At 44.1% G+C, this 27,746-nt stretch overlaps 1 protein-coding gene across 1 annotated transcript in view; it reads right to left on the bottom strand.

Annotated features, from left to right (window-relative positions):
• Positions 1-27,746, bottom strand: part of LOC122806732 (valosin containing protein) — a 1,741,209-nt gene that overhangs the window by 1,610,328 nt on the left and 103,135 nt on the right. The window contains exon 2 of the mRNA XM_044077401.1: positions 25,825-25,936. Within this exon, the coding sequence (XP_043933336.1) occupies positions 25,825-25,936 (112 nt within the window). The remainder of the gene's footprint in view (positions 1-25,824; positions 25,937-27,746) is intronic.

Here is a 27,746-nt window from a genome sequence, read left to right as displayed (position 1 = left end):
GGGTGGGCTGTAACACTCTACAGACTATAAAAGTGGAACAAGGGGGAAATAAATCCCTAACTAAGCTTTTTTCTCTTGACAAAAAATTACTTACCTCAGCTGGCAAAGGAGACCTCTTTCGCTAAGCGGCAAACGAGATCTGGGGTAGTTCCGCCTTGCATCATGGGATATAGGGTTGCCTCGAGCTGGTAAAAGGAGTTCTCAAGCTAAAGCAAGTGCCGAGTCGGAGCCGAGGATCGGCTCCGAACCCATCCAGCAAGAATGAAGGCGAGATTGACAACTTAACAACGACTTTTAAAAGTGCAGGCACAAATAAATGCAATTTTAGTGTAAAATGAGCATTCTAAGAAGCAATAAATGCCAGAAAACGAGCGTTTAGGTGGAAATAGCAATAAGCAACAAGAAAAACCAAAAAATGGTACTTAAACACTTGTCTCTCTGGCGTTGTAGGTCTCTGCAAGACACCTGGGCAGGATCTGCTGAGCTTATACAAATCATCCCAATAAACTGAAAAGTCAGAAACATTTAGCTAAAATAATGCCCGAAACCACAAGTACTAGCTTTTTATTAAAAAAATGAAAACATTTACTACTCATTTTGTCTATACAGTGAGTAAAGGATTACCAGCTTGGAACATTTGGGACAGAAAACCTGGACAGTGTTAAATTTGATTTAATTGCTACCTTAAGGAGGAAAAAGCTAGACTAGTGCACTGAGATGCCATGGAAAACAAAGTTCATTTTACAGAAAGAATCCAACTCTGATTTGTTTTATTTTGGTCAAAGCTACAGCCACAAAAACTTCAGGATAAAACCTAATTCTGCTGAAGCTGTTGATTCAAAGGGAGGCATTATCAGCTTCTCCTGTGCAAAAAATTACACCTCCCCCCCCCCCCCCCCCCCCAGTGGAAGGGCTTTTAATGCATTAACATACGGCTTCAATAACCTGAAAATTGCCAGAGTTGTAGTTTCAACCCGAATGAAAATAAAAGGTAGCTGCTAAACTTCATAACTAATACAACACTCCAAACTGGCAAGATATTCCATCAAATAGAAAAATGCATCAGTAAAATTATTCAGTACACTGGAAGTTTCTCAAAAGCGCAGAGGTATTTCACTTCTGGGAAGCTGCTATAGCCTAAACAATCCCAGATGCAAAGGAAAAAAGTAGCAGACATCACTGAAATGGGAAAAACATGCAGTTAGCCGTAAGGAACACAGCACCACATAAGGTTTTGCCGAGGCATGAGAAAAAAATGGAAGACTCCGAACAGGATGACTGCAAAGATGTAAAAAAGAAATATATATATATATATATATATATATATATATATATATATATATATATATATATATATATATATATATATATATATATATATATCTGTTTGCCCATACCTTACTTGGATAGAAGGAAGTTTCTCTGTTCACCAGTGAGAGGGGAGCTTTGAGCAGCCTCTGTCCCTGGAGGAGTGGTTTCAGCCCAGAAATTAGTAGTTTATTGGCCATTTTGGGCTAATTTCTCTTTCATTTCCCCGCTATAAATACCATATTTGCATGCCAGGCAGCGCAGATTAGCTAGGTTAAACTATTCCAGTCTCCACAAAGTCTCCTCTTCAAATTTTTCCCTTGGAACTAGACAAACTTTCAACTTAAGCACTCAATCCATTCATTTCTCATCCAGGCACTTGCTCAAAACTTATAGCAAGCACTTATAAACCCCTAGCACTAGACCCTCATGTACTGTACAGAAGGACAAGGCTCTCTATTCAACCTTACCAGCCATCCAGCAAAACAGTTCACTGTACCTATCCCAGGCATGTCCAAGGGGCAGTTTCAGGTGTACTCTCCAGTCCAACTGGTGAATCTGGGCATTTTGAGGCAATGTTACAACTGCCTCATGTACACAGACAACCCCCTCCTCCTACCACCAAACACCAATACACGCGAGAGCTGGTTATACAGCCAAACTAGAGGCTAAGCTCTCAACCCAAGACTGGATCAAACAGTCAAGAGAAGGGAAATACTTGCATCACACCACCAGTCTTGCATAGACCCATTAAACCAGTACCTGCAAAAAACACAAATACATGAAAACATACTCTGAGGCTCTAAATAAAAATCTGCAAAACAAACAGACCTCCAAAGCAAACATCCAAGCAACCTCCAGCACCCCCCCCCCAACACAAACCATGAAACACATACTTCACAAAACCAGTGTGCCATGCAATCACAGCCCTCAAGGCAAAATAACACAACATAATAGTAATAGGTGACTCTATAGTCAGGCACATTGACGTCCCACTCACTAGGCTGAATAAAGAGAAGGTTACTGTTAGCTGCCTGTCGGGTGCCAAGGTCCGCCAGATAACACAAGCACTCAAGTCACTCCAGAAGTACAAATACGACCGTCACTGCCCATGTTGTGTGAATGACCTGAGCTGTACCTCTCTGGACTACATGGAGTGACATGAAGAGCTCTCTGATCACATAGCCTAGGCCGGTATGAGCCTGACCCTCAGTAGCATCCTGCCCTCACCAAGAATACCACAGTATAAAGAAAAAAATCTCTATTAACAATTGGCTAAGTTTCTAGTGTCATTCAAATGGGAGCCAGTGTCTGTCTGCCTGGGATGACATGCTCGACAAGCCACGCTGCTTCACTAGAAATGGCTTTCACCTGTCACCCTTAGGTTTTCGAATACTGGCCAAGGCTCTTGCCACCACCATAGTGCCTTTTTAGGCAAGGCTCAAAAGAAGCCTGCTGCTGTAAATAGCACAAGTAACAAAAAACTGAGGGTAATGCTACTCCATGCCAGACGCCTAAACCTCAAAATGCAAGCACTCAAGGCACTCAGTATGGAGGAGAAAAAAAAAAAAAAAAAAAAAAAAAAATATATATGTGCAGTAACCGAAACCTGGTTTAAGGCTCCAGGGAGCACTCCAGCACTACCAGCCTACAACTCATACCATACATTTCGGCCACAGAATCCAAACCTAAATACAAAAGGCGGGGGCGTATCCATATTCATCAAGGATACCCATATTCATCAAGGATACCCACACCTCCAGGTTAGTGGCACAGCACGATGCTTCAGAGATCGTCCACATTCAACTAATAGGCAAACCTGCAATTCAAATTGTAGCTTGCTACATATCACCCACCATGTCCCAGGACCCCCATTCCACATTTCTGGAAACAAAGGTCCTACCAAACACCCTAATATTGGGTGATTTCAATTACCCAAACATTAACGTAGTACTAAGTACCAACTCCCTTGCCCAACTTTTCTTAGAATTTATAAACTCTAATGCCCTGGTTCAACTGGTCAACACTCCCACCAGAGGTGCGAACATATTGCACCTGGTCACCACCATGGGCGACCAGTGTTCCACACCAGGGGTCAACCGCTCACTGGTTAGATCTGGCCATAAACAAATCACTTTGGATATTCATATTCCACCCCCACACCCGGTCAAGAAAACTGTGAAAAACTTTTCAAAAGCAAATTCACGTTACTTAAGACAGAGGTGGAAAGTTTCAAAGCCCCCATGCTGAAGGATAACAGTCCAAGCTGCAAAATCCTTTAACAATGCATTCTAAGGGCATCTACAAGAATGCATGGATCGTGCCATCCCAAGCAAAACCAAGACTCACTCCTCCAAGAAAAGGAAACCAATCTGGTGGACTCCTGCCATAAACAAGCTATACAATAGGAGGAAACTACTACAGAAAAAGAGTAAAATCCCAAGGAGGGAAGACCTCCCTGATCAGTATCAACAAGAAACTACAATCCCTCAATCATCCAAGGCGAGCTCTGAAAGAAAAATTGCCAAGGACTCCAAAGTGAACCACAAAGCATTCTTTAGCTATGTCAAGAATCTAAGTGGCTATGCTCAGATCTGCTTGGAGTTGGTGCAGAATGGCACAAAATACACTGAACCAACAGATAGCCAACATTCTGACAGATAGGTTCAGCACAAACTTCACTCCTCTCACCCCCAAAAGGGCCCATAACCATACCAGAAGAATGTAGAGTCCCTGAAATCACAGACACTCAGATTAAAACAGCCCGCTCCAAAGCCAAAAAAAGTACAGTTTTGTACCTACCATAAATGTAGATGTTCGAGGATTCCATTGCTGCAGTCCTGACTATTGGGTATAGTCCGCGTCCAGTCGGCCCGAATACCAGAGTATAAGGCTGACGTCGGTCATGGCGCCTTAGACTGACGTCAGTACGTCAGGGTACTAATGCGCATGACCGACGTCATATCCTCAGTCTTTTCTTGCCCCAGATGTCAGAAGACCCTAAAAAGACAAGTCCCAGAAAACCTGCACCAAAAACATGTACAATATATACAACAATATATACAAAAACATAAGCATGTAAACTCACCTACACAACCACCCCTAAAATCAGAGGGGAAGGAGGGAGGGTAAATTGGACTGCAGCAATGGAATCCTCGAACATCTACATTTATGGTAGGTACAAAACTGTACTATGTTCTTCGTCTTCCATTGCTGCAGTCCTGACTATTGGGTAGAATCCCAAAGCAGAGGTAAGGGAGGCTGGCAATTTATAAAGTAGGAGCTGACAACATGCCTTGCAAAACAGCTGTGGCAAAACCAGCCCTAGACTTAGAGTAGATAGGAAGGTGATAATGCTTAGAGAAAGTATGCACTGAACTCCAAGTAGCTGCTTCCAAAATATCCTTAGTTGCCACCCCCCTTAGAAATGCTGTTGAAGTGGCAGTAGCCCTAGTGGAATGAGGCCTAATCCCAGATGGAATCTCCTTGCCATGATGGGAATAACAAAATGCAATGCAAAAGCCAATCCACCTGGAAATAGTTTGTTTTGACACAGGCTTGCCCTGTGAACTCAAAGCAAAAGAAACAAACAACTGCTGAGACTGCCTAAAATCCTTAGTCCTGCTTAAATAATATCGTAACTGCCTGTGTACGTCTAAAGTGTGCAAAATCTTTTCCCCTTTATTTTGGGGGTCTGCATAAAAAGTAGGCAAATGAATAGTTTGGTTTAAAGCCACACTAGAAACCACCTTAGGCATAAAGGATGGATTAGTGCGTAATGATACCCTATCCTTATGGAAAATCAAAAGGGCTCAACTGCCATAAGGGCCTGCAACTCAGACACCCTTCTTGCAGAAGTAATAGCCAACAGAAAAGCAGTCTTCCATGACAAGTATTTCAATTCAGCAGTAGCCGCAGGCTCAAAAGGTTGTAGAGTAAGTTTTTCCAACACAAAATTGAGATCCCAAGCAGGAGTAGGAGCTCTACGTGGGGGTCTTATATTCTTTGCCCCTCTGAGAAACTGCTTGAACAAAGGATGCGAAAACAAAGGTGGGTCACAATCATAGTGAGCTGAAATTGCTGCAGCATGAATCTTAATAGAAGAGAAGGACAAACCTTTGTCCAATAACTCAGTAAGATATTGAAGAGCCACACTCAAATTAGGCTCAGAAACCTCCAAATCCTTTGATGTACTCCAAAATAAAAATCTCTTCCATTTTTCTGCGTACACCTTCCTTGTACTAGGTCTTCTAGCTTCCATAATCACATTTAAAACTTGTTGAGGAAGTTGAGACCTGCTGTGTTTCAACAGAGAATATGCCAGGCTGTTAGATGAAGACAGTGAAGCTTGACATTGAACAGATGACCGTCCTTCTGAGATAACAGATGAGGAATCAGAGGTAAAGGCCATGGAGGCTTCTTTACTAGACTCCGTAGTAGTGGATACCAGTGTTGCCGAGGCCAATCTGGAGCTATCAAAATCATCCTTGGCCTGTCTTGTCTGACCTTTAATAGTACCTTTGGAAGAAGAGGCAGAGGTGGAAAGGCATAGACATGAAGGTTTTTCCAACTGAAAGACAGAGCATCCACTTTCCAAGCTGTGTGATGAAACCCCTTTGTGCAATACTTTGGCAGCTGGTGGTTTAGTGGAGAAGCGAACAGATCTATGTCTGGAGTTCCCCATGACACTGTCAATGTCTGAAATACATGAAGATCCAGTTTCCACTCGTGGGGATCCATGATTTGTCTGCTTAACACATCTGCTAAGGAGTTCTGTGCTCCTGGCAGAAACCTTGCCTGAAGAGTTAGTTGCAAGCTTAGCAGTCTCCCATAAAATCATTGCCTGCCTGCATAGAGGATAAGAATGTGTTCCCCTTGCTTGTTGATGTACCACATGACAGTTGTGTTGTCTGTTAGAATCAACACCTGCCCTGGAAGAAGTAACTCCTTGAAAGCCATCAATGCAAACTGGACTGCTAACATCTCCTTCATGTTGATATGTAGATGCTGTAGTCTGGCAGGCCACTTGTCCTGTATCCACTTTCCATTTAGATGAGCTCCCAAGCAATGTCCGAGGCATCTGTCGTTAAAATCTGACTCGCCTCTGGCCGGGTCACAGAGAGTCCCTTGTTTAGGTGACATTCCTGAGCCCACCACAAGAATTCTTTTTGAAGGCAAGGTATTATATGAATGACAGTGTCCAAATCCTGGCAGTGCTGTGTCCATACATTTGAGATACCATTGCAGCTTCCTCATATGCAGTTTGGCATTGGGAAGCACCAGAATACAAGATGCCATGAACCCTAATGCTTGAAGGACTGTCCTTGCAGTCAGCACGGACTGATGAGATAGTTGATGGAAGTAAAGTGACAGACTCTTTTGTTTGTCCGGGGTTAAAAGGCCATCTGGGCTGCTGTATTCAGTCTCACACCCAGAAAGCACATGTCTTGAGAGGGTACTAGACTGGACTTTATTTCGTTCACAGAATACCCTAGGCATCTTAGCACTGCTATGACATATTCCAGATGCTGTAGAAGGTCTTCCTTTTCTTGAGCCAGAATCAGGCAGTCGTCCAAATAAGGATAGATTTGAATTCCTTGAAGCCTGAAGTAAGCTATCACTGGAGCCAGAACCTTTGTGAATACTCTGGGCGCAGTGGATAAGCCAAAGGGCAATGCAGAGAACTGATAATGAAAATCTCCAGTTCGAAACCGCAGATACTTCCTGCAACCTAGCCTTATAGGCACATGAAGGTAAGCTTCCTTGAGATCTAAAGTTACCATCCAGTGATCTTTGCCCAGTAGAGGTAAAAGCTGTTGTAACGTCAACATCTTGAACTTGGGAATGTCCAGATAAGTGTTGAGGATAGATAAATCCAAAATTGGTCTCCACGTGTTCCCCTTCTTTGGTACTAGGAACAGGCGAGAATAAAAACCTAGGCCCCTTTCTGATACAGGAACTGGCTGAATGGCCCCCATCTGGAGTAACTGAGAAACTTGCTTGTGAGCCTCTTTTCTTTGTGAAGGAGGAACGTCTGGCATGCCTTTGAAAGGGGGCATTGTGTGGAAATAAAATCTGTAACCGTGATGAATGATATCCAACACCCATCTGTCTTGAGTAATTAAATCCCAATTTTCTTTGAAAAGAGACAGTCTTCCTCCCAAAGGAGCTGCCAGACGAGAGTCCACTGGCAGCTGAAAAGGCAGGTCATTGGGTCTGTTTACGAAAGGACTGACCCCTGCCCTCACCAGAAGTCTGAGCAGGTGAACTCCTGATCTAGGCCTAAAAGAACCTTGAGCCCTGCCCCTACCACGTCTAGACCTACCCCTAGACTGGGAATCATAAGCAGGATATGTCCACCCCTAAGCAGGCCAATTTCTACTAAACTTCGGAGGCTGCACCTGCAAAAAATCTTTAACAGTCTGCATAGACTTAGCTTTGTCCTCCATTTTCTTTAAAACTGCTTCCACAGGCGATCCAAACAACACATCCGACTGTAAAGGAGCATCCAAAATCCTTGTCTTAACATGCTCAGCTAAATTCTGATCCTTCAACCAGGCATGCCTGCGAAGAACAGAACTAGTAGCAGCCACCCTCGAGGAGGCCTGTACAGCATCAAAACCACACTGCAAAGAATGCTTACCCACTTGTTCAGACACATGAACCAAATCCAACAACTCTTTACACTCAATACCTTCCGCCAAAGCATCCACCTTAGATTTCAATTGTGAAAGGAGATAATTTTGATATTTTAGCATGTGAAACTGACAATTCAACGCCCTCATGGCTAGAGTGGAAGAAGTATACATTTTCTTTCCCCACCTATCCAAAGCCCTTGCCTCTTTATCAGAGGGTACAGGATTTTTAACCACAGAAGCTTTAACACCTTTAGGCCCCTGAGAAACAGTTTCTGGGTCCGCCCTAGGACTCTTAAACAAATACTTATGAGCTTCGGGCACCCTATAATACCTATCAGGCTTAACAGGAGCAGGAGGTAAGGAGTCAGGATTCAAGGAAGCCTCTGCAAAAACATCCTCCACCACATTCAACACAGGAGGAATAGCTAAGGGCCTATGCTGGGGTAAAAACAAAAATTCCCTAAGCCTTTTCCTGGAATCAGAGTAATCCTGGCCTTCCCATTTAAAGTGCTCCCTCATGGAGTGTAGAGTCTCTGAAAATGAGAAATCCTCAGGAGGAGAAGCTGTAGGAGTGGAATCATCCACATCCGAATCAGAATAAGTAGGATACTCCTGTAAGTCTTCCCCAGAAGACTCTGAAGCCTGTGAACACTGTTCAAAACTATCAAACTCCTGTTCCACCCTAGGCCTCTTATCAGGCGGGGGCATAGAACCTCTAATCATAGTAATCAAATCTTCTGCCATTTTAAGCATATGTTTCTTAGGAACAGAGCCGAAATGCTAGGAGAAGCCCCACAGAAGCTGAACTTGGCCTACCTCTAAAAGAAGCTTTGGCAACAGAAGGAGAGGCCCTAACTACCTTGGGAAGAGAGGGAAGAACAGTTACCTGAGAAGGCCCCTCAGCCTGGCCTACCTCCTGAGAGGGCACATCCTGTAACAGTAAAGTTTCTGCCTGAGACTCCATGGAAACTCCTGGCAAAACCTCTGGCTCCACTGAGCCTTCTAAAGAGCCGGCGTCCGGGACTGCGGTTCATCAACCCTAGGCTTCACTGTTTTGTCCTTGCGCTTCTTGGATGAAGCAGGCGTCGGAGCATCCGACGGCATATTATAATTGCAACGCTTCCCAAACACTAACCTGGCACAATCTAGCCTCCTCTTAATAGTGCGTTTGTTAAATCTAGCACAAGAACGGCAACCAACAACGTCGTGCTCAGGCCCTAAACAAGGTATACACAATGTATGATAATCCCTATGCGGTATCTGCTTCCCACAAGAAATACAGTTATTCACTTTTTCTGACATCCGGTTAAGTACTGAGGCAAGAAAAAACCAAAATGTTCCCCAACGGGGTACTTAGCCAACTCTGTTTCGGTCTGAAACTCCGGTTTCGGAAATATCTCAGAACGCCAACCTGCACTCGCAAAATTGCTTCTGCATCGGACCATGCGGCAAAAAAGACTGAGGATATGACGTCGGTCATGCGCATTAGTACCCTGACGTACTGACGTCAGTCTAAGGCGCCATGACCGACGTCAGCCTTATACTCTGGTATTCGGGCCGACTGGACGCGGACTATACCCAATAGTCAGGACTGCAGCAATGGAAGACGAAGAACATCAGCATCAATGGGACCAGACTGTGTCCTAGGCTGCATCCTACATGAGCTCAAAGACGAACTAACCCCTCACCTAAACAAACTGTTCAAACTCAGCCTCTCCACAGGCTACATACCCATAGAGTGGCGCACAGCAACTGTCATTCTGCTCCACAAAGGTGGAGCCACAACAGACCCCGGGAGCTATCACCCTATAAGCCTGACTAGCTTGGTCTGCAAGGCTATGGAGTGCATCATCATGGAACTCATTAAAAAAGACAGTGGGAACCTCCAAACACTGGACCCTACCCAGTTTAGCTTTAAGGGTAGATCATGCCTCCTAAACCTGGTGGACTTCTTTGAGACAGTTACCAAGGCTATAGATGAGGGAAAGGTGGTACACAGCCTACCTAGACCTCACTAAGGCTTTCCGACACCATTCCCCATTCTGGTATTATAGACAAGCTCACCAGCCTGAAAAAAAAACCCCTACGTCACAAGATGGGTTGCCAACTGTGCCTGTGCCATGGACAGAACCCACATGGTGAGAGTTACAGGAGTTCGGTCCGACTCTAAACCAGTTAGATGTGGCGTCCCCCAGGGCTCAGTCCTAGGACCCCTCCTGTTCAGCATATACTTCAGAGGTACAGGCAAGCACAGGAGGACTACGGCTGACTTAAGTTCGCAGACTGCAAACTAGGGGCTATAACAGACTCTCCGGCTGACAGATCCTCCAAAAGGGTCTCACTGAGACTGATACCTGGTGTCAAAATCATGGCCTCAAGCTAAATGCCAAAAAGTGCATAGTCATCCCCTTTGGAAAAACCAAAGTACCCACAAACTACCACACAGGTGGTAGCCCCCTAAATGCTTAAGACGTAATAAGGGATCTGGGGATCCAAGTAGATAGTAATCTCACCTTTGATAATCACATCGCCAAAGTGCTTAGAAAATCCTTCTACGTGGCCCACCTAATCACAAAAGGGTTCACATCCAGATCAAGAGGTCACTGTGCCCCTCTACTCATGGGTTTACTTATTTTGTTTAACAAGGAGGGTTAAGTTTTGGTAAAAAGGCTGAAAATTCTTTGCACCCCGGCATCAATTTGCCTAAAACTGTATGGTGCTGTATCAGGACCAAACAAAGCCTTATCCAAAGAATTTAAATGTTCAGATTTACCATCTTCCATACCCAAGCAAACCACCTCATTACAGCATCAGTAGTCTTATACACAACTAGCACAGTCATTCCTTCAAGAAAAACAGACATTTGGTAAAGTGTAGCAACAGGATTCAGAAGTGACCCTTGTCCTGAATGCAAAGTGGCAGGAAAGGTCCTCACTGTTAACACAAGCCAGCACTACTAAAAACATATTAGCCTAGTAATTCAAAATTCTTAAGGTTAAAATAGAATAAAGATTCACTTCCCAAACCTGCCAGACTTTACCATCCTTATCAGGATTGGCATGGACCAAAAACTTAATAGAAATAGCCATTGCGTCAGACCAGAGACATGAAAACCAAGGTTTGCTAGCCTCAGGAACTTTATCAGGATTATTGTGGGACAAGTCAAAACCACCCTACAAGACTAGTATAATAGAAATAGTGTGGTATATCCAACTTGCAACATACCATGTTATCACCTTCAAGAAATAGGAACATCCACCTGTTCCCAGTTAAACTTTTCTTCACTCTGGACCGAATCTCAAAGGAAAATTCCTATACAGGAGAAACTGAGGAATCAGTGTCAGACATGTGAAAACACAAATTAAGCCATATCCCCATCCTTATCAGAAGCCTCTGAAAGAATACTTCCACTACTCCTGAGGATAATCTCAAATTTCTCTGCTCTTCCACAAGATGCTTGCAATAACCCATTAATAAAGATGAATTACCTACCTTGGCTAACAATGTTTTCAGAAGATTTAGGCAGTCCACACAGCCTATCTGGACCTTGCCAAGGCCTTTGACACCATCTCCCACTCTGGAATCAGATATATTTACTAAGCTGGGCATTAACCCATAAAGTCACTCGATGGGTTGCCAACTGGCTTACTGACAGAACCCACACTGTAAAAGTAGCAGACTCCAAATCCAGCTCCAGACAAGTGACGTTAGGGTTCAGTCCTGGGACCACTCTTGTTTGGCATCTACTTCTCTGAAGTACAGGCCAATACTAAGGGACTCTGCAAACTGGGAGCCATTATTGAATCTCCAAATGATGTGGATACTCTACAAAAGGACCTTACAGAAACAGTTAATTGGTGCCAGAGCCATGGGCGCAAGCTCAATACCAAGAAATGTGCAGTTATCCCCTTTGAGAAAAAAACAGGTATCCATGAATTACCACATAGGTGGCAGTACACTAAACACCGAAAGTGTGATGAGACTTAGGGACACAGGTGGACAGTGGTCTCGCCTTAGATAACCACATTGCCACAACAGTCAGGAAATCCTGTGTGGCACACATCACTAAGGGCTTTTCATCCAGAAAAAAGGGAGGTCATTGTCCCACTGTACTCGTCCCTTAGACCCATTATAGAATACAACGCCCCAATTTGGTATGTACCTCTCAATATACCTGCAACTGGAAAGGCAGCAGAAATACCTCACTAAAAGAATCACAGGCCTAAAGCAGATCTCCTATGCAGACAGTCAAATTCCAGCTATACTCTGTCGCATATCATCTACTCAGAGGTGATCTCTGCTTAACATACACGCCCATGTCAAACCCAGAGCTGTTGGACATGCTACACTTAAATCCCAATCCCCCAGGGCCACACGCTCCAGGGATCTAAACCTTATCACAATAAACAAAACCATGCTGGAGGGATAGGTTCCTGACCCAGAGACTCCCCAGACTATGGAACAGACTGCCAAACATGTCGAGCAGACTGCCTCTTTGGCCCTCTTCAAAAGGAACCTAGACAATTGGATGGGAGAAAGGAAATTCAACCCGGGGATCACGTCAGTCGCCCTGCTAGACAGGGGTCCAGGAAGTAAACAGAGTGGGAAGAAATAGTCAGAATTATGGCTAGGCTTGTATACGCCCTAGGGCAGATAGCCTAGTACCAGCCTATGAACATGCCTAATTTTTGTTTACATTTTCTAGGGATACCCCTAGACAGATCCATGGAAGGATAGCACTTCAAACTGGGAAAAGTATCCTTACTTCAGCCATGCCAGGCAGAACCTCCCCTAGAAAGCTTCTATGACCAAAAGAAAGGAGCTCTCCCATGCCAGAAACAGACACTGAACAGCCGGAGGACATGGCTAATTCTCCTTTTCATAGTAGCTGTAGGGACTACACCAGGGGATCATAGGGGAAACAAGTGAGCGGTCAGAACAAGCTGTGAACACTGCATCCACTAGTGGCCAACACTAAGCCTACAGGAGCAGGCAATGGTCCCTTAACAGCTTTTTAGGTGCAACAGCAGAAGGACCCACAGGACAGGTAAGAGAACCCATTTGCTGCGGAGACTGAAGTCTTTTCACTAGTAGAAGTCAGATGGCAAGTACTCATTCAGGCGTATACAAGCACTACATACTTTTCCCCTTACCCACAACAGTCTTAGTCAAAAGTAAATACACAAAGAGTACACTGTCAAATAATAGAGGAATACCTTTTCTCTAAGAACAGATGAAAAGTACAGTTGTGTACACTTAACATAAATATAGATGATGTTCTAGTGTATTCACTGTTGCAGTCATTACCTGTGAGCTATCCCTGCTGTGGTAGCCCTCGGCAGGCCCGAAAAATCAGAGCCAATTTTTTTTTTTTTTGTCAACTGCTGTCACTTGACTGACATCAGGTCAAAAGTGCTATAAAGCAAGGCAGCCAATTACATTAGTTTTTCTTGCCCTAATGGCAACAGTCACAAGCCAAGTAAATATGGTAAAGTGGTCCTGGTGGCCAAATGCCACCATTAGCTTTTGTCTCCTTAAAGATAAAAAGGAGAAAGGAGGGAGGGAAATCAGTACAACAGTGAATATACTACTCAAACATCTACATTTATGGTAAGTGTACACAATTCTATGTTCTTAGTGTTTCACTGTTGCAGTCATCACCTGAGAGAGGATTCCCAAAGCTGAGGAGAGGGGTGGTAGCATTAGTAAGACCTAGGAATGAGTCTGCCTACCCTGCAGAACTGCAGAGGCAAACCCTGCCCTAGCCTTAGAAAATAGAGGTAGGTGGTAATGCTTGGTAAAGATACGGACAAAAGGCCAGGTGGCAGCTTCCAAGATGTCCCTGGTGGGAACTCCTGAGGACTGCTGTGGAAGTGGAGGCTGCCCTAGTGGAATGGGTACGAACAGACTTAGGGGGTGGTTATCCACTTCTCCTACAAATTACATGGGAACAGTGAGATATGCATTTGGAAATAGTTTGGAAATGGGCTTCTCCTCTGTCCCTGGGACAAAGCTGACAAGTAGCTGGTCTGTTTTCCTGAAGTGTTTCGAACGGTCAAAAACGTATCACAGATGTTTTGTGCACATCTATTAAGTGCAGAATTCTTTCCGCCTTGTTTTGAGGGTTAGGAAAGAAGGTGGGCAGATGTATGGCCTGGCTGTGTCACATTAGATACCACCTTGGGTGTAAAGGAGGAGTCAGTCCTCAAGGAGACCCTGTCTGCATGGAAAATGAAGGGCTCAATGGTCAGTGCCTGAAGTTCTGAAACCCTTCTGGCTGAGGTGATGGGCAGTAGAAAAGCAATCTTCCAGGAGAGGTATCTTAGTTTTGCTGAAGCAGCAGGTTCGAAGGGTGGTAAGGTCAGTTTTTCAAAAACTGAAATCAGGTCCCAGGCTGGCATGGGTGGCTTTCTGGGAGATCTGATATTAGAAGCCCCTCTGAGGAATTGTTTAATCAAAGGATGGGAGAACAGGGGCTGATCTGTATCAGAATGAGCTGAAATGGCTGAGGCGTGGATTTTAACAGAAGAGCAGGACAGGCCACTATTAAGTAGCTCCGCTAGGTAGTCCAGGATAAGAGGGATGAAGGCTGAAAGATGCTCCCCCCCCCCCTGGACTGGCTCCAGGAGCAGAATCTTTTCCATTTTCCTGTGCAAGATTTTCTGGTGCTGGGCCTTCTGGCCTCTGACAATATTTAGGACCAGTTTGCTTAACAGGGGCCCCTTGTTTGCCTTTAGAGTATTAGCTATGCAGATAGGTGGAGAGTCTCCAAATCTGGGTGCAGCATTCCCCCCCTCCACCACGAGTTAAGAGGTCGGAGATCAGGAGAAGCTGCCTGGGAGGCTGTAATGTCAGGCTGCACAGTAAGGGGTAGCAATGCTGTCTGGGTCAATCTGGAGGAGCAATGAGGATGGCCTTAGGTCTCTACTCCCTTATTTTGACCAGTACTTTGGGAATAAGAGGCAAACGAGGGAATGCGTACACAAAGAGGGTGTTTCCTGGGGAAGGTCAAGGCATCCACCTTCCACACTAGGTGGCGATACTCCCTTGTACACAATTTTTTCAGCTGATGGTTGAGATGAGAAGCAAAGAGATCCATCTCTGGAGTCCCACACTCCTGAGTGATTTATAAAACATCTGTGGAGCTGCCATTCGTGGGGGTCCAGTATTTCTTGCTTAAGTGGTCTGCCAGGGTGTTGATCCCTGGAAGGTATCGAGCTACTGGGTGCAATGGAAGAGGCAGTCAGCTGGAGGTGCATGGCTAGCCTGCACAGAGTAAGATTGGGTCCCTCCCTCTATGTACCACATTACTGTGGTGCTATGTTTTGATAAGGAGAACCCCTAGCTTGAGATGGGATTTGAAGGATGTCAGAGCCTTTTCTACTGCCATCATTTCCTTCTGGTTGATGTGTAAGGGAAGGTGCTGGTAATCCCAAAGACCTTGTGTGCACCTGCTTTCTAGGTGAGCACTCCAAGCAATGTCTGAGGTGTCTGTGGTAATATAGTCTGCCTGATTGGGCGGAGAGTGAAGGAAAGACCCTTGCTCTTGGCAGAGGCCCCTGCCCACCAGAGAACAACTCAGCCCTTATACAGGCAATCAGAGGGACAGAAGTCTCGAGGTTGAGAGCGCCGACACCAAAGGTTCTTTAGATACCACTGACGTTCTCATGTGAAGCCTGGCCAGAGGAACTGGAAGGATGCCGAATGCCATGTACCCCAAGGCTTGCAGGAACTTCCTCAGTGAGGTGACTTCTGGAAGCCAGCTGGATAAAGTAGAGAGGCAAGAGGCTCTGCTTTTCTGGTGATAGGAAAGCCATTTGGGACGCTATGTCCAGTAGTGCTCCCAAGAAAATGGTCTTCCTGGAGGGTGTTTTGTTTTCTTCTCGTTGATGGTGTACCCTAAGGAGGTTAGGAGGGTTCTGACAAAGGTCATCCTTGAGTAGCTTTTCTTTGCACTCTGCCTGAAAGACACAGTAGTCCAGATAAGGGTAAACCTGTATATTTTTCTGTCTGCAAACTGCTATGGCCGGGGCCAAGCATTTGGTGAATACCTTGGGAGCAGTAGACAAGCCAAAGGGTTGCACAGAGAACTGAAAAAGTGTTGTGAGCCTGCTCTGAAGTGAAGGAATTTCCTGCAGGATTCCCTTATGAGGATGAGGAGGTAGGCATCTTTTAGAGCTAGGTAACTAACCAAGGGACCACCAGGGAGGTCTTCAGAATGGATAGATCCAGCATGGGGAGCCAAGTGCCCTCTTCTGTGAACAAGGAATAGTCTGGAATAGAAGCCTTTGGCCGTTTGATCTGAGGCGACAGGTTCTACTGCCTCTTGGGATACAAGAATTTGGACTTGTTTCAATGTCTCTGCCCATTTATTTGGAGGCAAGTCTGAACACCCTCTTGGAATTTGGGGTTTAAAAAAATTTGTATCCCTGAAAAATTATCTTTAAGACCCATTGATCATTTGTTACAGAAAGCTAATTTTCTTTGCAGAGGGAGAGCCTTCCTTCTAGTTTTTGATGAGTGAAAAGGGCAGAATAGGAAGAGGGAGTCGAGAGTTTTTGCCGTACAGGGATGGCTTAAAACTCCCTGCCTTTGGAGCAGAAGTCGTCCACACTGGTTCTCTGTTGTCCCTGGAATAGGAGTCTGGGTGGTCTGTCTCTGCAAGGCTTACCTTACACCCCTGTCTGCTAGGTGCAGGAAAGGACCAGTGCTTTGAGGGAAAATTCCTGGTGAACCTAGGAGGTTGTACCTGAAAGAAATATTTTACTGTTTGCATAGATTTTGCTTAGTCTTCCATCATTTTAAGCACCTCTTCTGCTTTTACTCCAAATAAGTGGTCCTTATCCAAGGGTACATCAATTTAGACTTGTCATGATCAGGGAGAGGTACTCTGCAATACCTGTCAAGTATACTGGGAGCAGGTGGGAAGGTGTCAGGAGCCAAGGTGGATTCATGGAAGACATAAATCTCTAAGATTGGGGGGATGGTCAAGGGTCTGTGTTGGGACAGGTCTAGAAACTCAAGTCTTTTTAGATTGAGGGAAGTCCTGGGATTCCCAGTGGAAATGTTCCCTGAGGATGTGAAGGGTTTCCCCCAAAGGAAAGATCTTCTGGTGGGGAAGGAATGAATTCCTCTGCATCTGAATCCTCATACATCTGAATCCTCAGAGGTTGTTCCTCTTCAAAATCTGAACAGACTCAACCCCCTGTTCAGTCAGTATTTCAGGCGAAAGGTCTCTTAAAAGTTATGGCCCAACTACCCCTGATAAGGGTGATAAGATCCTCTGACATTTTAAACATTTGATCTTGGGGTGGTGGAGCAGGAGTAAAATGGTGGCTGGAGGTAGATTTCCTAGGAGTGGTCTTGCTTCTAGGTCTAAGGGTATCGGACTGAGAGAAACGGTAGTCGGATGAGATGTCGGTTTTGGTCTAGATTCGGTAGTGCGAGAAACCTCCTCAGAAGCAGATGCCTGTGTCGCGGCTCTGGACCCAACCTAGGCAGAGACAACTAACGGCTCGGATAACCAAGTTTCTGTGGCATACTGGACTCCAAAAGGGTCTCGGTAGAAGCCTGCAAAGGTATCTGAGGCGAAGGCACCTCACTGAATTCTGGAGAGCCAATTACCTGCTTAGCAGTAGAGCAGGTCAGAAGGCCTAGCCTTATGTGGTCGTGTCTATCTTTATCCTTACTTTTTTCGGAATGTCTACAGATTGTTGGCCGATTGACACCATTTTGGAGCGCAAAGACAAAAGACGAAAATACTTGGATAAAATAAAAGCTCTGCGACAAATGGTTCTCGCATTAAAGAGGGCACAGAACCAGCAAGGGGGGATGTCATGGTCTGGGCCTAAACAAGTGACACAGTATAAATGGAAGTCTGTGTGGGATTTGCTTTCCACAAGCGAGACTATTAACTTTTTTGGACATTGGTTAGTGCAAGAAAAAAGGATCCCCAACAGGGTACATTGAATTACAGCTGAAAACGTCTAAAGCTAACTCTGGTAGCAACCAACCGGCACACTTGCAAACTGCTTCTGCTACGGGCTCCACAGCAAGAAAGGCTGATGCAATGGCATCGGCTGCCTGGCTTTATAGCACTGACAACCAGAGTTAGCAAGCGACATTAGCAGATGCAGAAAAATACCAACTCAGGTATTCGGGCCGGCACAGGGCCACTACAGCAGGGATAACCCACAGGTGATTACTGCAAAAGTGAAACATGAACATAAAAGGTCACAGTGGAAGGTAACAACTGTACACAAGCATTAAACAAATTCACTTTCAACTAGAACAAAAATACACGAGCAGTACATTTTAACACAAAGTACCAAAAACAGAGATTAGCCTCACCTAAAAAAAATATCCTGTGTAATGAAACTTTCTGCAAATAGACAAATGTCAAGTCTAAAGATCCAGTACCACTTCCAGTCACACAAATTAAAATCTTGTGGAGAAAGGATCCCCAAAGAGGACTTCTCTGCCAGCAATAAAAGACCAGAGCATACCAATCCTGTAAAGCAGTGAAAGAACACTCAAGGGCGGCAAGAAAGTAGAGTATTTTAAGCACTTATCTCTTAAGACATACGCAAACATACATTAATAGAAAGATATATAGGTTTAGGGTACTGCAACACTGATGAACTTCAGAGAAACAGGAATTGAGCAACACCAATAAGGCTCCTATACAGGGCAGCCACGGTGGTGCAGCAGTTAAGTGTTGCCGCCTCACAGCAAGAGGTTCGCTGATTCAATCCTCGGCTGGGGTGCCTTCTGTAAATACTCAACTAAAAAAAGTGTTCTCTGTAATTTCGTTTCATCAATGAATGTATTTTGGAGCTTTTCTCCCCGGGCTTTCACTGAAAATGGACTCCATATCCAGTTGGACCAGCCCGGTCAACAAATGTAAAATAAAAAATAAAAGGATTGCCTATACTCCGATATCAATCTTTGCTATGGAAGGCAGAGAGAAATAGGGGGACCCTAAAATGAAAGCCCAGCACTGGTAAAGTTTTTAGTAGACTATAGAACAAGTTGCTATTAAGAAAGGAATTAGTAGAGCATATAAAATACTGCATAACTAAAAATCACAGGTAGTTAGGCAGGACCGGGAAGAGATTAGATAAGCAATTCATAAACCGTGGGGGATAAATGTAAAAGTCTCCCAAATATACAACAGAATCCAAGCAAAGATACGAAATCATATAGAAGTGCTTACATAGATAATTTTATACCTCAAACAGATTTCAAACTGGTTAAACATAAAAACTGTCTAGTCAATGCTGCTACTTAATTTGCACCATTCAGAACCTATCCACAGCTTCTCAGAATGCTAGAAATGAGGACAGGACAGTTGTGTCAAGTATTACCATAACACGAGATGTCCTCTTCACTGTTGCAGTATTCCTTACAGTAGAAATCCCCTGCCTAGGGCAGCCCAACATCCAGCCAATCATACCAAAGCCTTTAGGTTGTAATGGGTACACCGTGAATCATATACATGCTCCCTGCACATAGCTTGGGCATAGAAAAGCCCCAGTAGGAATGACAGGATACTATTAAGTAACAAGTACATCTAGAAGGAAAAAGGATAAGAGGGAAGAGGGTGGGAGTGAATACCGTAACAGTGAAGAGGACGACATCTAGTATTATGGTAAGATTTTACACAACTGAACTATGACACTCCACATCACTGTTGCAGTATTCCTTACAAACAGGGAGAATGCAATAGCTCAGGAAGAAGATGGGAAGGAGGAAAGGTCAACACAGTCCTCCAGAAATCATGAAAAATGGCCCTGGCAAAACCAGCTCTGGCCTTAGAAATCACATTCAACTTAGTGATTGGTAAGATTCCAACCCCTTAAAAACAGCACAAGAACATGCTACAGCCCTAGTAGAATGAGCCTTAGCAGAGGAAGGCAGCTCTGCCCCTGAAAAGGAACAAAAATGGCTTTAGATCTCCCAAGAAATGTTTTGCTTGGAAACAGCCAAACCTAAATACCTAGGATGAAAGGAAACAGCTGCTCAGATTTACAAATGGTTTTAGTTTTATCAAAATACCCAAGCTGTCTATGCAAATCCAAAGTGTGAAGAACCTTCTCACTTGCAGATTGTGAGAAAAAGTGTAAAAAGTGGGCAAATGAATAGACCGACCAAGAGACAGCTCATTAACCACCTTGGGTATAAAAGGATTAGGAGGAAGAGACATCCTGTCCATGAAATACCAAAGGAGGGACAGCCATAAGGGCTTGCAGCTCAGTCATCCATCTGGCAGAGTTTAAGGGCCAAAAGAACAGTTTTCCAAGAATGGAGCAAGGATGCCTTTAAGAAACTGTTTGGTCTCAAATCTAAACACCAAAGGGGAGTCAAAGGCAAACAAACAGCAGACAGGTGGACTTTAACCGAAAATGCCAACCACCCAGCACTGAGCAATTCACACTTGCCAGAACCAAAGATACATCCATGGAAAGTGGACCCAGGTTACAAGAAAGATGAAAAAATCTTCCATTTAGACAAAGATTTTCCAGTAGTGGGTTTCCTGGCCTCCTGCAGGAGCCAAAGCACACCCTCAGAAAAAGATGTCTAATGGGGATCAAAACCTTATCACCCGCAAGGTCAATGAAGAGTGGACAGCTGGGGATGAATAAGAGATCATTAGTCTTGAGTAGGTCCACCCTGTGATGTAACTTGTGATGATTGCTCTGGGCTAAAAATCAGAAGAGGGAACCAATGCTGCTCGGGCCAAAAGGGAGTCACTAGCAAGATTTTGGGAACATCCTGTTTTACCTTTAACAGGACCTTCGGAATGAGAGGAAACGAAGGCATAAAGAAACATCCCCTTCCAAGGAAAAATAAAAAAGGGCACCCACCTTCCAGGCCAGAGGACATGGAACTCTTGTGCAAGAGAGTAAGTGGTCTGCTCAGAAGGGAGGCAAATATTCTACCAGTAGGGTAACTCAAGTAGATCTATATAACAAATCTTCTTGGAGTACCCACTGGTAGACTATTACATAGATATATTTGATGAGTACTCACTGGTAGACTATGTCCAGAAACAGATCCCTGTGAAGCATCCACTTATGGGAAATGTGTTATGGACCTGCTCAGAGAATCTCTGCCACTGTTTATCAGGTGACCCTTCAGGCAGTTTATATTCCCTCAGATCACAACAGCTAGATAAATCTCAAGAATTAGTCTGCACAGGATACAAGACTTTGCCTGCCCCCCCCCCCAATTGATAAACCACAACACTGTGATAATGTGTGAGAATTCTGAGGGGTCCTGGAAAGGAGAGGGAATGACAATCCAGAAGAGCGAGAGAGAGCTCATCTCCATTACTGATGTAGTCATTTTATTGGACAGCCTAAAGGCTCTGCACTTTGAGGACCAAAGGAGGCCTCCCCATCCCAGGCATCTGTGAAGAGATCCCGAGAAGGCATTGGAGGTTAAAAAGGTGTCTTGGGTTGAGAGTCAACTGCTGAATCCACCACTGAAGTTCCAGCTTGAGACATGGAAGAGGTACTAGAATATAAAAGCAAAGAATATTGAAGCCAAATTGACTTTAAAAACCACTGGAGCTCTCTCATATGACGTTTGGCCAGAGGAAGCATGGAAATGGTGGAAGCCACGTAGCCCACAGCCCCAGCTGTAATTAAAGCCAGAGGAAGAATGGACTGAAAGAAAAGCAGAGTTAACACCTTGTGGGGGGGGGGGGAGCAGAGGTGCCATCATTGGAACACACAAGTCTGCACCCTAGAAAAACATGATCCTGATGAGGAGTCAGAACAAATGTTTGAAAGTTTACAGTATACCCCAGGCTTTGCAGAAGGCAAATGGCAAAATGTAGATGGCGAATTAAAAAAAAAAATTATCACTGGAGAGACCTGAATGAGGTCATCCAGGTAAGGAAAGATCTGTATTCCTCTCAATCTGCAGAAAGCAACTGAAGGAGCTAGGCATTTGGTGAAAACCCTTAGGGCAATAGAAGAAACAAGGTTTGAAGGGATAGTATCCTAAAGTACGGAACCTTCAAAAAGATGTTTAGCTAAGAGATCCACAACATATCTCCAGGTGCCTTCTTTCCTGGATACCAAGACATTCGGGAGTACAACTACTTCTCCCTCCAAGGAGTTGGAACTTCCACAATAGTTCCTTGAGCCAACAGACCATTAAGTACCTTTGGAAAAAGGACAGTTCTTGAGTAGGCTGAAAGAACGACCAAAAGGGGGGGGGGGATTTCCAAACTACGAAATACCCCTGGTGAATTATGGAAAGAACCTAGGAATCTTTGGTGATCTTTAACCAAATAGAAAGGGATAAGGAAGGAGGCAGAGAAACAGAAGAGTAGGGGAAGGATACACAGGGAGCACCTGGTTAATCAGGAAAAGGCTTCTGGGAAGCAAGAGTTTGGGTAGCCTTAACAGGAGGAGCCCTACCACCACCTTTTTTACCTTCGGGGAAGGGTGATACTGTCTATGAACAAAAGCAGGCTTGTTGGGGTAAGGCTTTGCAGGATTTTAAACATGGTTTCACCTGTTCCCAAATTTCAAAGCCTTACCTTTTTTCTTGCAGGGAGTTGAACTCAACAGCACCAAACAAATGCTTACAATCCAGAGGAGCATACATCAATTTATGCCTTGATATCAGACAAAAGGTGTTGAAGTTAGATACAGGAATATCTCCTCAATACAGAGCCGAAAGCATGAGCACTAGAAGAGGTTATCAGGTGCATCATAGCTGCATTTAATGGAATGGTGAGCAACCTAAGATCATCCAGACACACGACCAGATCGTTCACAGCTCTAAAGGCCAAGGTAGCAGAAGTAAACATTTTTTCTTAGCCTCTCCATAGATATGCTTTCCTTGTCAGAGGGAAGCAACGTTGCAGAAGGCACAGTTTAGGCTCATCAGACCCAACAGGCACCACAGAAGGGTCAGTAGATGGGCACTTACAAGACACTTGCAATCAGGCACTTTATAAAAACCTGTCAGGCTTTTTGAGGGCAGGTGGCTAGGAATCAGGAGCCAGAGTAGCAGTGAAAAAGGCATCGAGCAAGGCTTAGCAGAGGGCCTACTAAACTCCATATGCAGAAGCTCAAACACCCAAGCGCAACCATATTTACAAAATTACATCATTTGAGAAATAATCAAACAGATTATGGTTCTGAGGAAGAGTGAGGGAGAAGGAATTTAAGAACTCAGGGATTCTTCATTAGCATCTGCATGAAAAGGAATCTTGCTCCCTAGGCCTCTTAAGAGGGGTAGAAGAGCAAGGAGCAGCAATAGCAGGCACTGTGGAGGCTTCACATCCAGGAGGGCCTTAAGCAGGGTTTTGCCATTCATTCTGAGGATCTTTTGGAGCAGGAGATCTTTTTTTTGCTTCTTTAAGGGGACATTAGCCTTAAAAGCATTCGGAGGCTCTGACTTCTGACAATTATTGTAATAAAGTATCTCTTTCCAACTAGAATCTGAAGAATATCCCAGGGCCTTTGGTAATCAGCCATGGTTCCCAATGAACATCTGAAACTAATGTCTGCAAGGCCTCCATGGACGTGTGTGAAGCCAGATCGATGCCAGCCTCTAAAGCTATCACAGCAGAGGAATGCTACAAGAGAGTATGCTGTTGGGAGTGTGGCTTAATGGCCAAGGTTTGCCATACAAACACAAGGCTTAAAATGACTTGCAAGGGCAGTTAGCATCAATCCATCCTCCAAACTTTCACTAGTCTCAAGAGACAAGTCAGGCGGAAGCAACAGAGCTGAAGAATTTGACAGAACTTTTTGGTAGTTTTCCTCAGACTGCTGACCCTGGGGCCGGGAAGATTCTTCCATTACTGTCTCTAGCCAATAGCTCAAGTCATTGGCTTTCTAGACAAATAGCTAAAGAAGAAAGCTGACTATGCAACATCTTTGGGATGAAAGCTTAGCAAATCGCACAAGGTGTATGGTCATGGGAAGCACCTAAACAAATAAACATGGCTCATGATGATCTTTACGGGGAAGTTGTCTTCCACGCTGGCATTTCTCCTTTTTGGAGGACATAAAAACAACCAGAACAAGTCAAAACAATGACTAAGAAAAATAAGAGACCGCAACAGGACACGTATCTGAAAGTGGCTTGATAACAAACAGATGAACGAGTGTAAAGACTGAACACCATCTTTGATAGTCTGACTAGCAGCACAGAAGTTCGGAGGATGGCATGTCCAGGCATCCTTTATGCCCTACACTGTGTACAGGGAGCATACATGGGACATACGGCATACACATTACAACCTAAAGGCTTTACTATACCGGCCAGGCGTCAGGCTGCCCTAAGCAGGAGATCCCTATTCTAAAAATAATGCGACAGTGATATGGAAGGACACATACTGCTTTCCTCCTCCTAAGTTAATCCCTTACTAGGCCTCTCTTTTCATACTGAAAGGGACTTCTCTGAAAATGCACCAGTTTCCTTCCTAGAACAGTCTCCCTCAACAGAGAGATGACCAAATCTATTCTAACTTCTACTGCAGAAGAATACCTTTCAGACTCAAAGTTTACCCACTAAAGGGAAGATGGACTCCCCACCCCCGGCAGTCCAACATTGATAAAGCAATGCCAATTGTGCTTTCTATTATACAAATACCAAAAACTATTTCTTGGTATTGCACTATCCCACGGGACCATAATTCAGTGGAATTCCATTTTTACTTTAATTAGCTGGATTTTTATTTTATACTACTAAAATGATTTTATGTAACAATGTTGCAAATTGGTAGATAAGCTTTACTGGGGTCTATCTGTTTTGGTAACAGAAAGCTAGAGGCCCCATTACCATACCTCTCAACCTCTTGCGTTAAGAAATCAGAAAAAGAAAAAATGTTGGGGGGTGGAGCAAACACCCAAAATAAGGGACAGATTTTAAATGTTACTCTTAGTCTTAGAAAGTTGATAAAGCATGTTTTGCATTAGCATGCATTTTCTGAAGGATGCCAGCTAAAACTTAAATGTCAGATTTAATGACTTCAAATAGTCAATGAGTTGGTAGAAATCCAAGACTACGGTGGTGGTGCTGCGGTAGCGTTGTCACCTCACAGTAAGACGTTGTCCTGTTAGATTCTCAGCTAGAGTCTTCTGTGTGGAGACATGCGTGAATGGGCTTACCTTCATTGAAGGTTGTGTCTCAGGGCTGGCAACTAGGTACGTAAAAATCTACTGCCAATCATTAGCAGACCAGAGTTCCACTGTGGCGACCCCTAACCGGGAAAAGCCGAAAGACACATGAGGAGCAGACCAAAAAAAACATAAGGCAAAAATCTGGACAGTTGAGAGGTATTGCTCATTGACCAGACTGCCTGCCTAAATGCATCCAAGTGTATGTGCCATTACAATTCTCATCAACTAGTCACTAAATAAACTAGCAACATTAGTCTGAACTGGAAAATTAGTCTGTTAAAATATTAAGCAGAACAAGAAATTAGTCTCAAATCAAGTTAACAACGATCCATCAAAAATCTCTTGCTTGTACTCTGTCAAATTAGGTTATGCAGTAATAAAATAGATGTTATGAATTGTAACTACATTAACTTAATTATATGTACTTATTCAATACAAGGAATCTCAAAATGTAAAATTCAGGTTCACTTCAGATAAAGAAAAAAATGAATATGCTCAACCCCCAGCTTACCTTCAAAGGCCAAGGGACTCCACCTTACAGCATACTACAGTTCCTGGCATCTGACTGGCAGTCCAGGCAACCAATTAAGAGGCTGCTGAAAAAGGAGCATCTACCCTAGCAAGGGGTCTAAAATCAAATGGTAACCCTTGCAATCCAGACATAGGGCAAAACAGCGCAATACAAACAAGTGCAATGCAATTTAACATTTTACTGGTTAAAATACCTGTGAAAGTGAGACCACACTGTTGTCTTCATTTATAGCTTCATCGACTATTAATCGATTGGGTCTGCTTTTCTGTTTTAGAATGGCAGTGGACAGATCATCTGCTTTAGGGCTGTAAAGGTAAAACAATACATTAAAAAACGGCCCAAAGAATGCAAAAGTCTGACAACAGCTGAATTGGCTAATGAAATATTAATGTACAATACAGTAAATGGGAGCAGCAACGTTGTAGATGTACTTACTCAATTTCAGTTGTCATCTTGTTTAACTTTCAAATGTTGGTCCCCTCCACTCCTTTGCACACCACCACTTCTGCTAGACTCCTACAGCCAAGCACTGCCTCATATAAAAGCAGGGTTACCACATAACCTTTAACTCTAGCAATAGTAACCTTCCCACTAAATGAAAATCTAGCAAAATAAAATGATGCAATGCAGAAAGGTAATCCTGGACTGGGCACCACTACCAGTATATGCACACACAGACCCAAGCAATTTTGAAGAGTCAACAAATCACCCATCTACAAGTTTCTGGGATGTGACTTCACAGAAAGGGCATGCAGACCCTGCAAAGAAGCAACCCACCTGGAAAGGAGGACCAAGAACCAAGAGCTCTGAAGCAAGGTTAGCTTCTACACTACTTTACCACTTGGTACTTAGTATGCCACTACTCTTGTACAAGGTTTGTAATTTGTTACCATGACGACGGCTCTGCAAAAAATATTTTATTCATTTACTACTATTAACACCATAACAGTTGGGGTGTACCTAGCAGTAAAAGTTCCCATTGTGTTACACAGGTGAAAAACAAGCTCACTGCCCTGAAGGGCCATTTTAAGCATAGGCAATAACCTGAGGTTACAGTCACCCTCGATACCTTATGTGTATGAGGTAAATACTTAAACCATTATGCCAAACAAACAAATGGCTTCCAGATTTAATGCAATGAAATTCACTAGCTACCTAACACGGGGGGGGGGGGGGGGGGGTCGTCTTAAACTTTCCTATCAAATTCAGCTTAATATGGATAAAATCATCAGAAATTGGCACCAAAAATGGGTTCTTTCTGGACAAACCACTGATGTCCACAAAAGTACAGTTGTGTACACCTACCATAAATGTAGATGTTAGAGTGTCTTCACTGTTGCAGTCATAACTGTAGGGTGCTCCTGCCGGCAGGCAGCCCGAAGTCGGCCAGAATCCCAAAGTCTGGGTCCGGCGTCGGCTGTAAAAGCCAGTATCCTGACGTCAGTACGCCTTGGTACATAGCCCTCAGCCGACGCCTTCTCCTCCAGCCTTTCTTGCCCTAGATGTCAGAATACCTTCAATAAATCAAAAATGAATCCAACAAAGGAAACACAAATACACCACAAAAAGGAAAAGAGGGGATAGGAGGGAGGGAAACCCCGACTGCAACAGTGAAGACACTCGAACATCTACATTTATGGTAGGTGTACACAACTGTACTATGTTCTTAGTGTTTCACTGTTGCAGTCATAACTGTAGGGTGGAATCCCAAAGCAGTGTAGAGAGGGAGGAGGCTTTAGATAGAAGGGGAGGCAAGAATACCCTGCAAGACAGCAGAGGCAAAGCCTGCCCTAGACTTAGAAAACAAAGGGAGATTGTAGTGCTTGGAAAAGTATGCACTGAACTCCAAGTGGCAGCTTCCAAGATATCCTTGGTAGGTACTCCTCTGAGAAAAGCTGTAGAAGTAGCAGCTGCTCTAGTAGAATGACTTCTAATGGTTCCAGGAAACTGTTTACCATGATGAGTGTAACAAAATCTGATCCCATAAGCAATCCATTTGGAAATGGTTTGTTTAGAAATAGGTTTTCCAAGTGAACTGGAGGCAAAGGAAACAAACAGTTGGTTAGACTTTCTGAAATCTTTAGTCTTGTCCAAGTAAAATCTTAACTGCCTGTG

This window comes from Protopterus annectens, chromosome 1.part1, assembly GCF_019279795.1.
Source record: "Protopterus annectens isolate FY-2018-M chromosome 1.part1, PAN1.0, whole genome shotgun sequence".
Lineage (NCBI taxonomy): Eukaryota > Metazoa > Chordata > Ceratodontiformes > Protopteridae > Protopterus > Protopterus annectens.
This window is presented reverse-complemented; position numbering and strand designations above follow the sequence as displayed.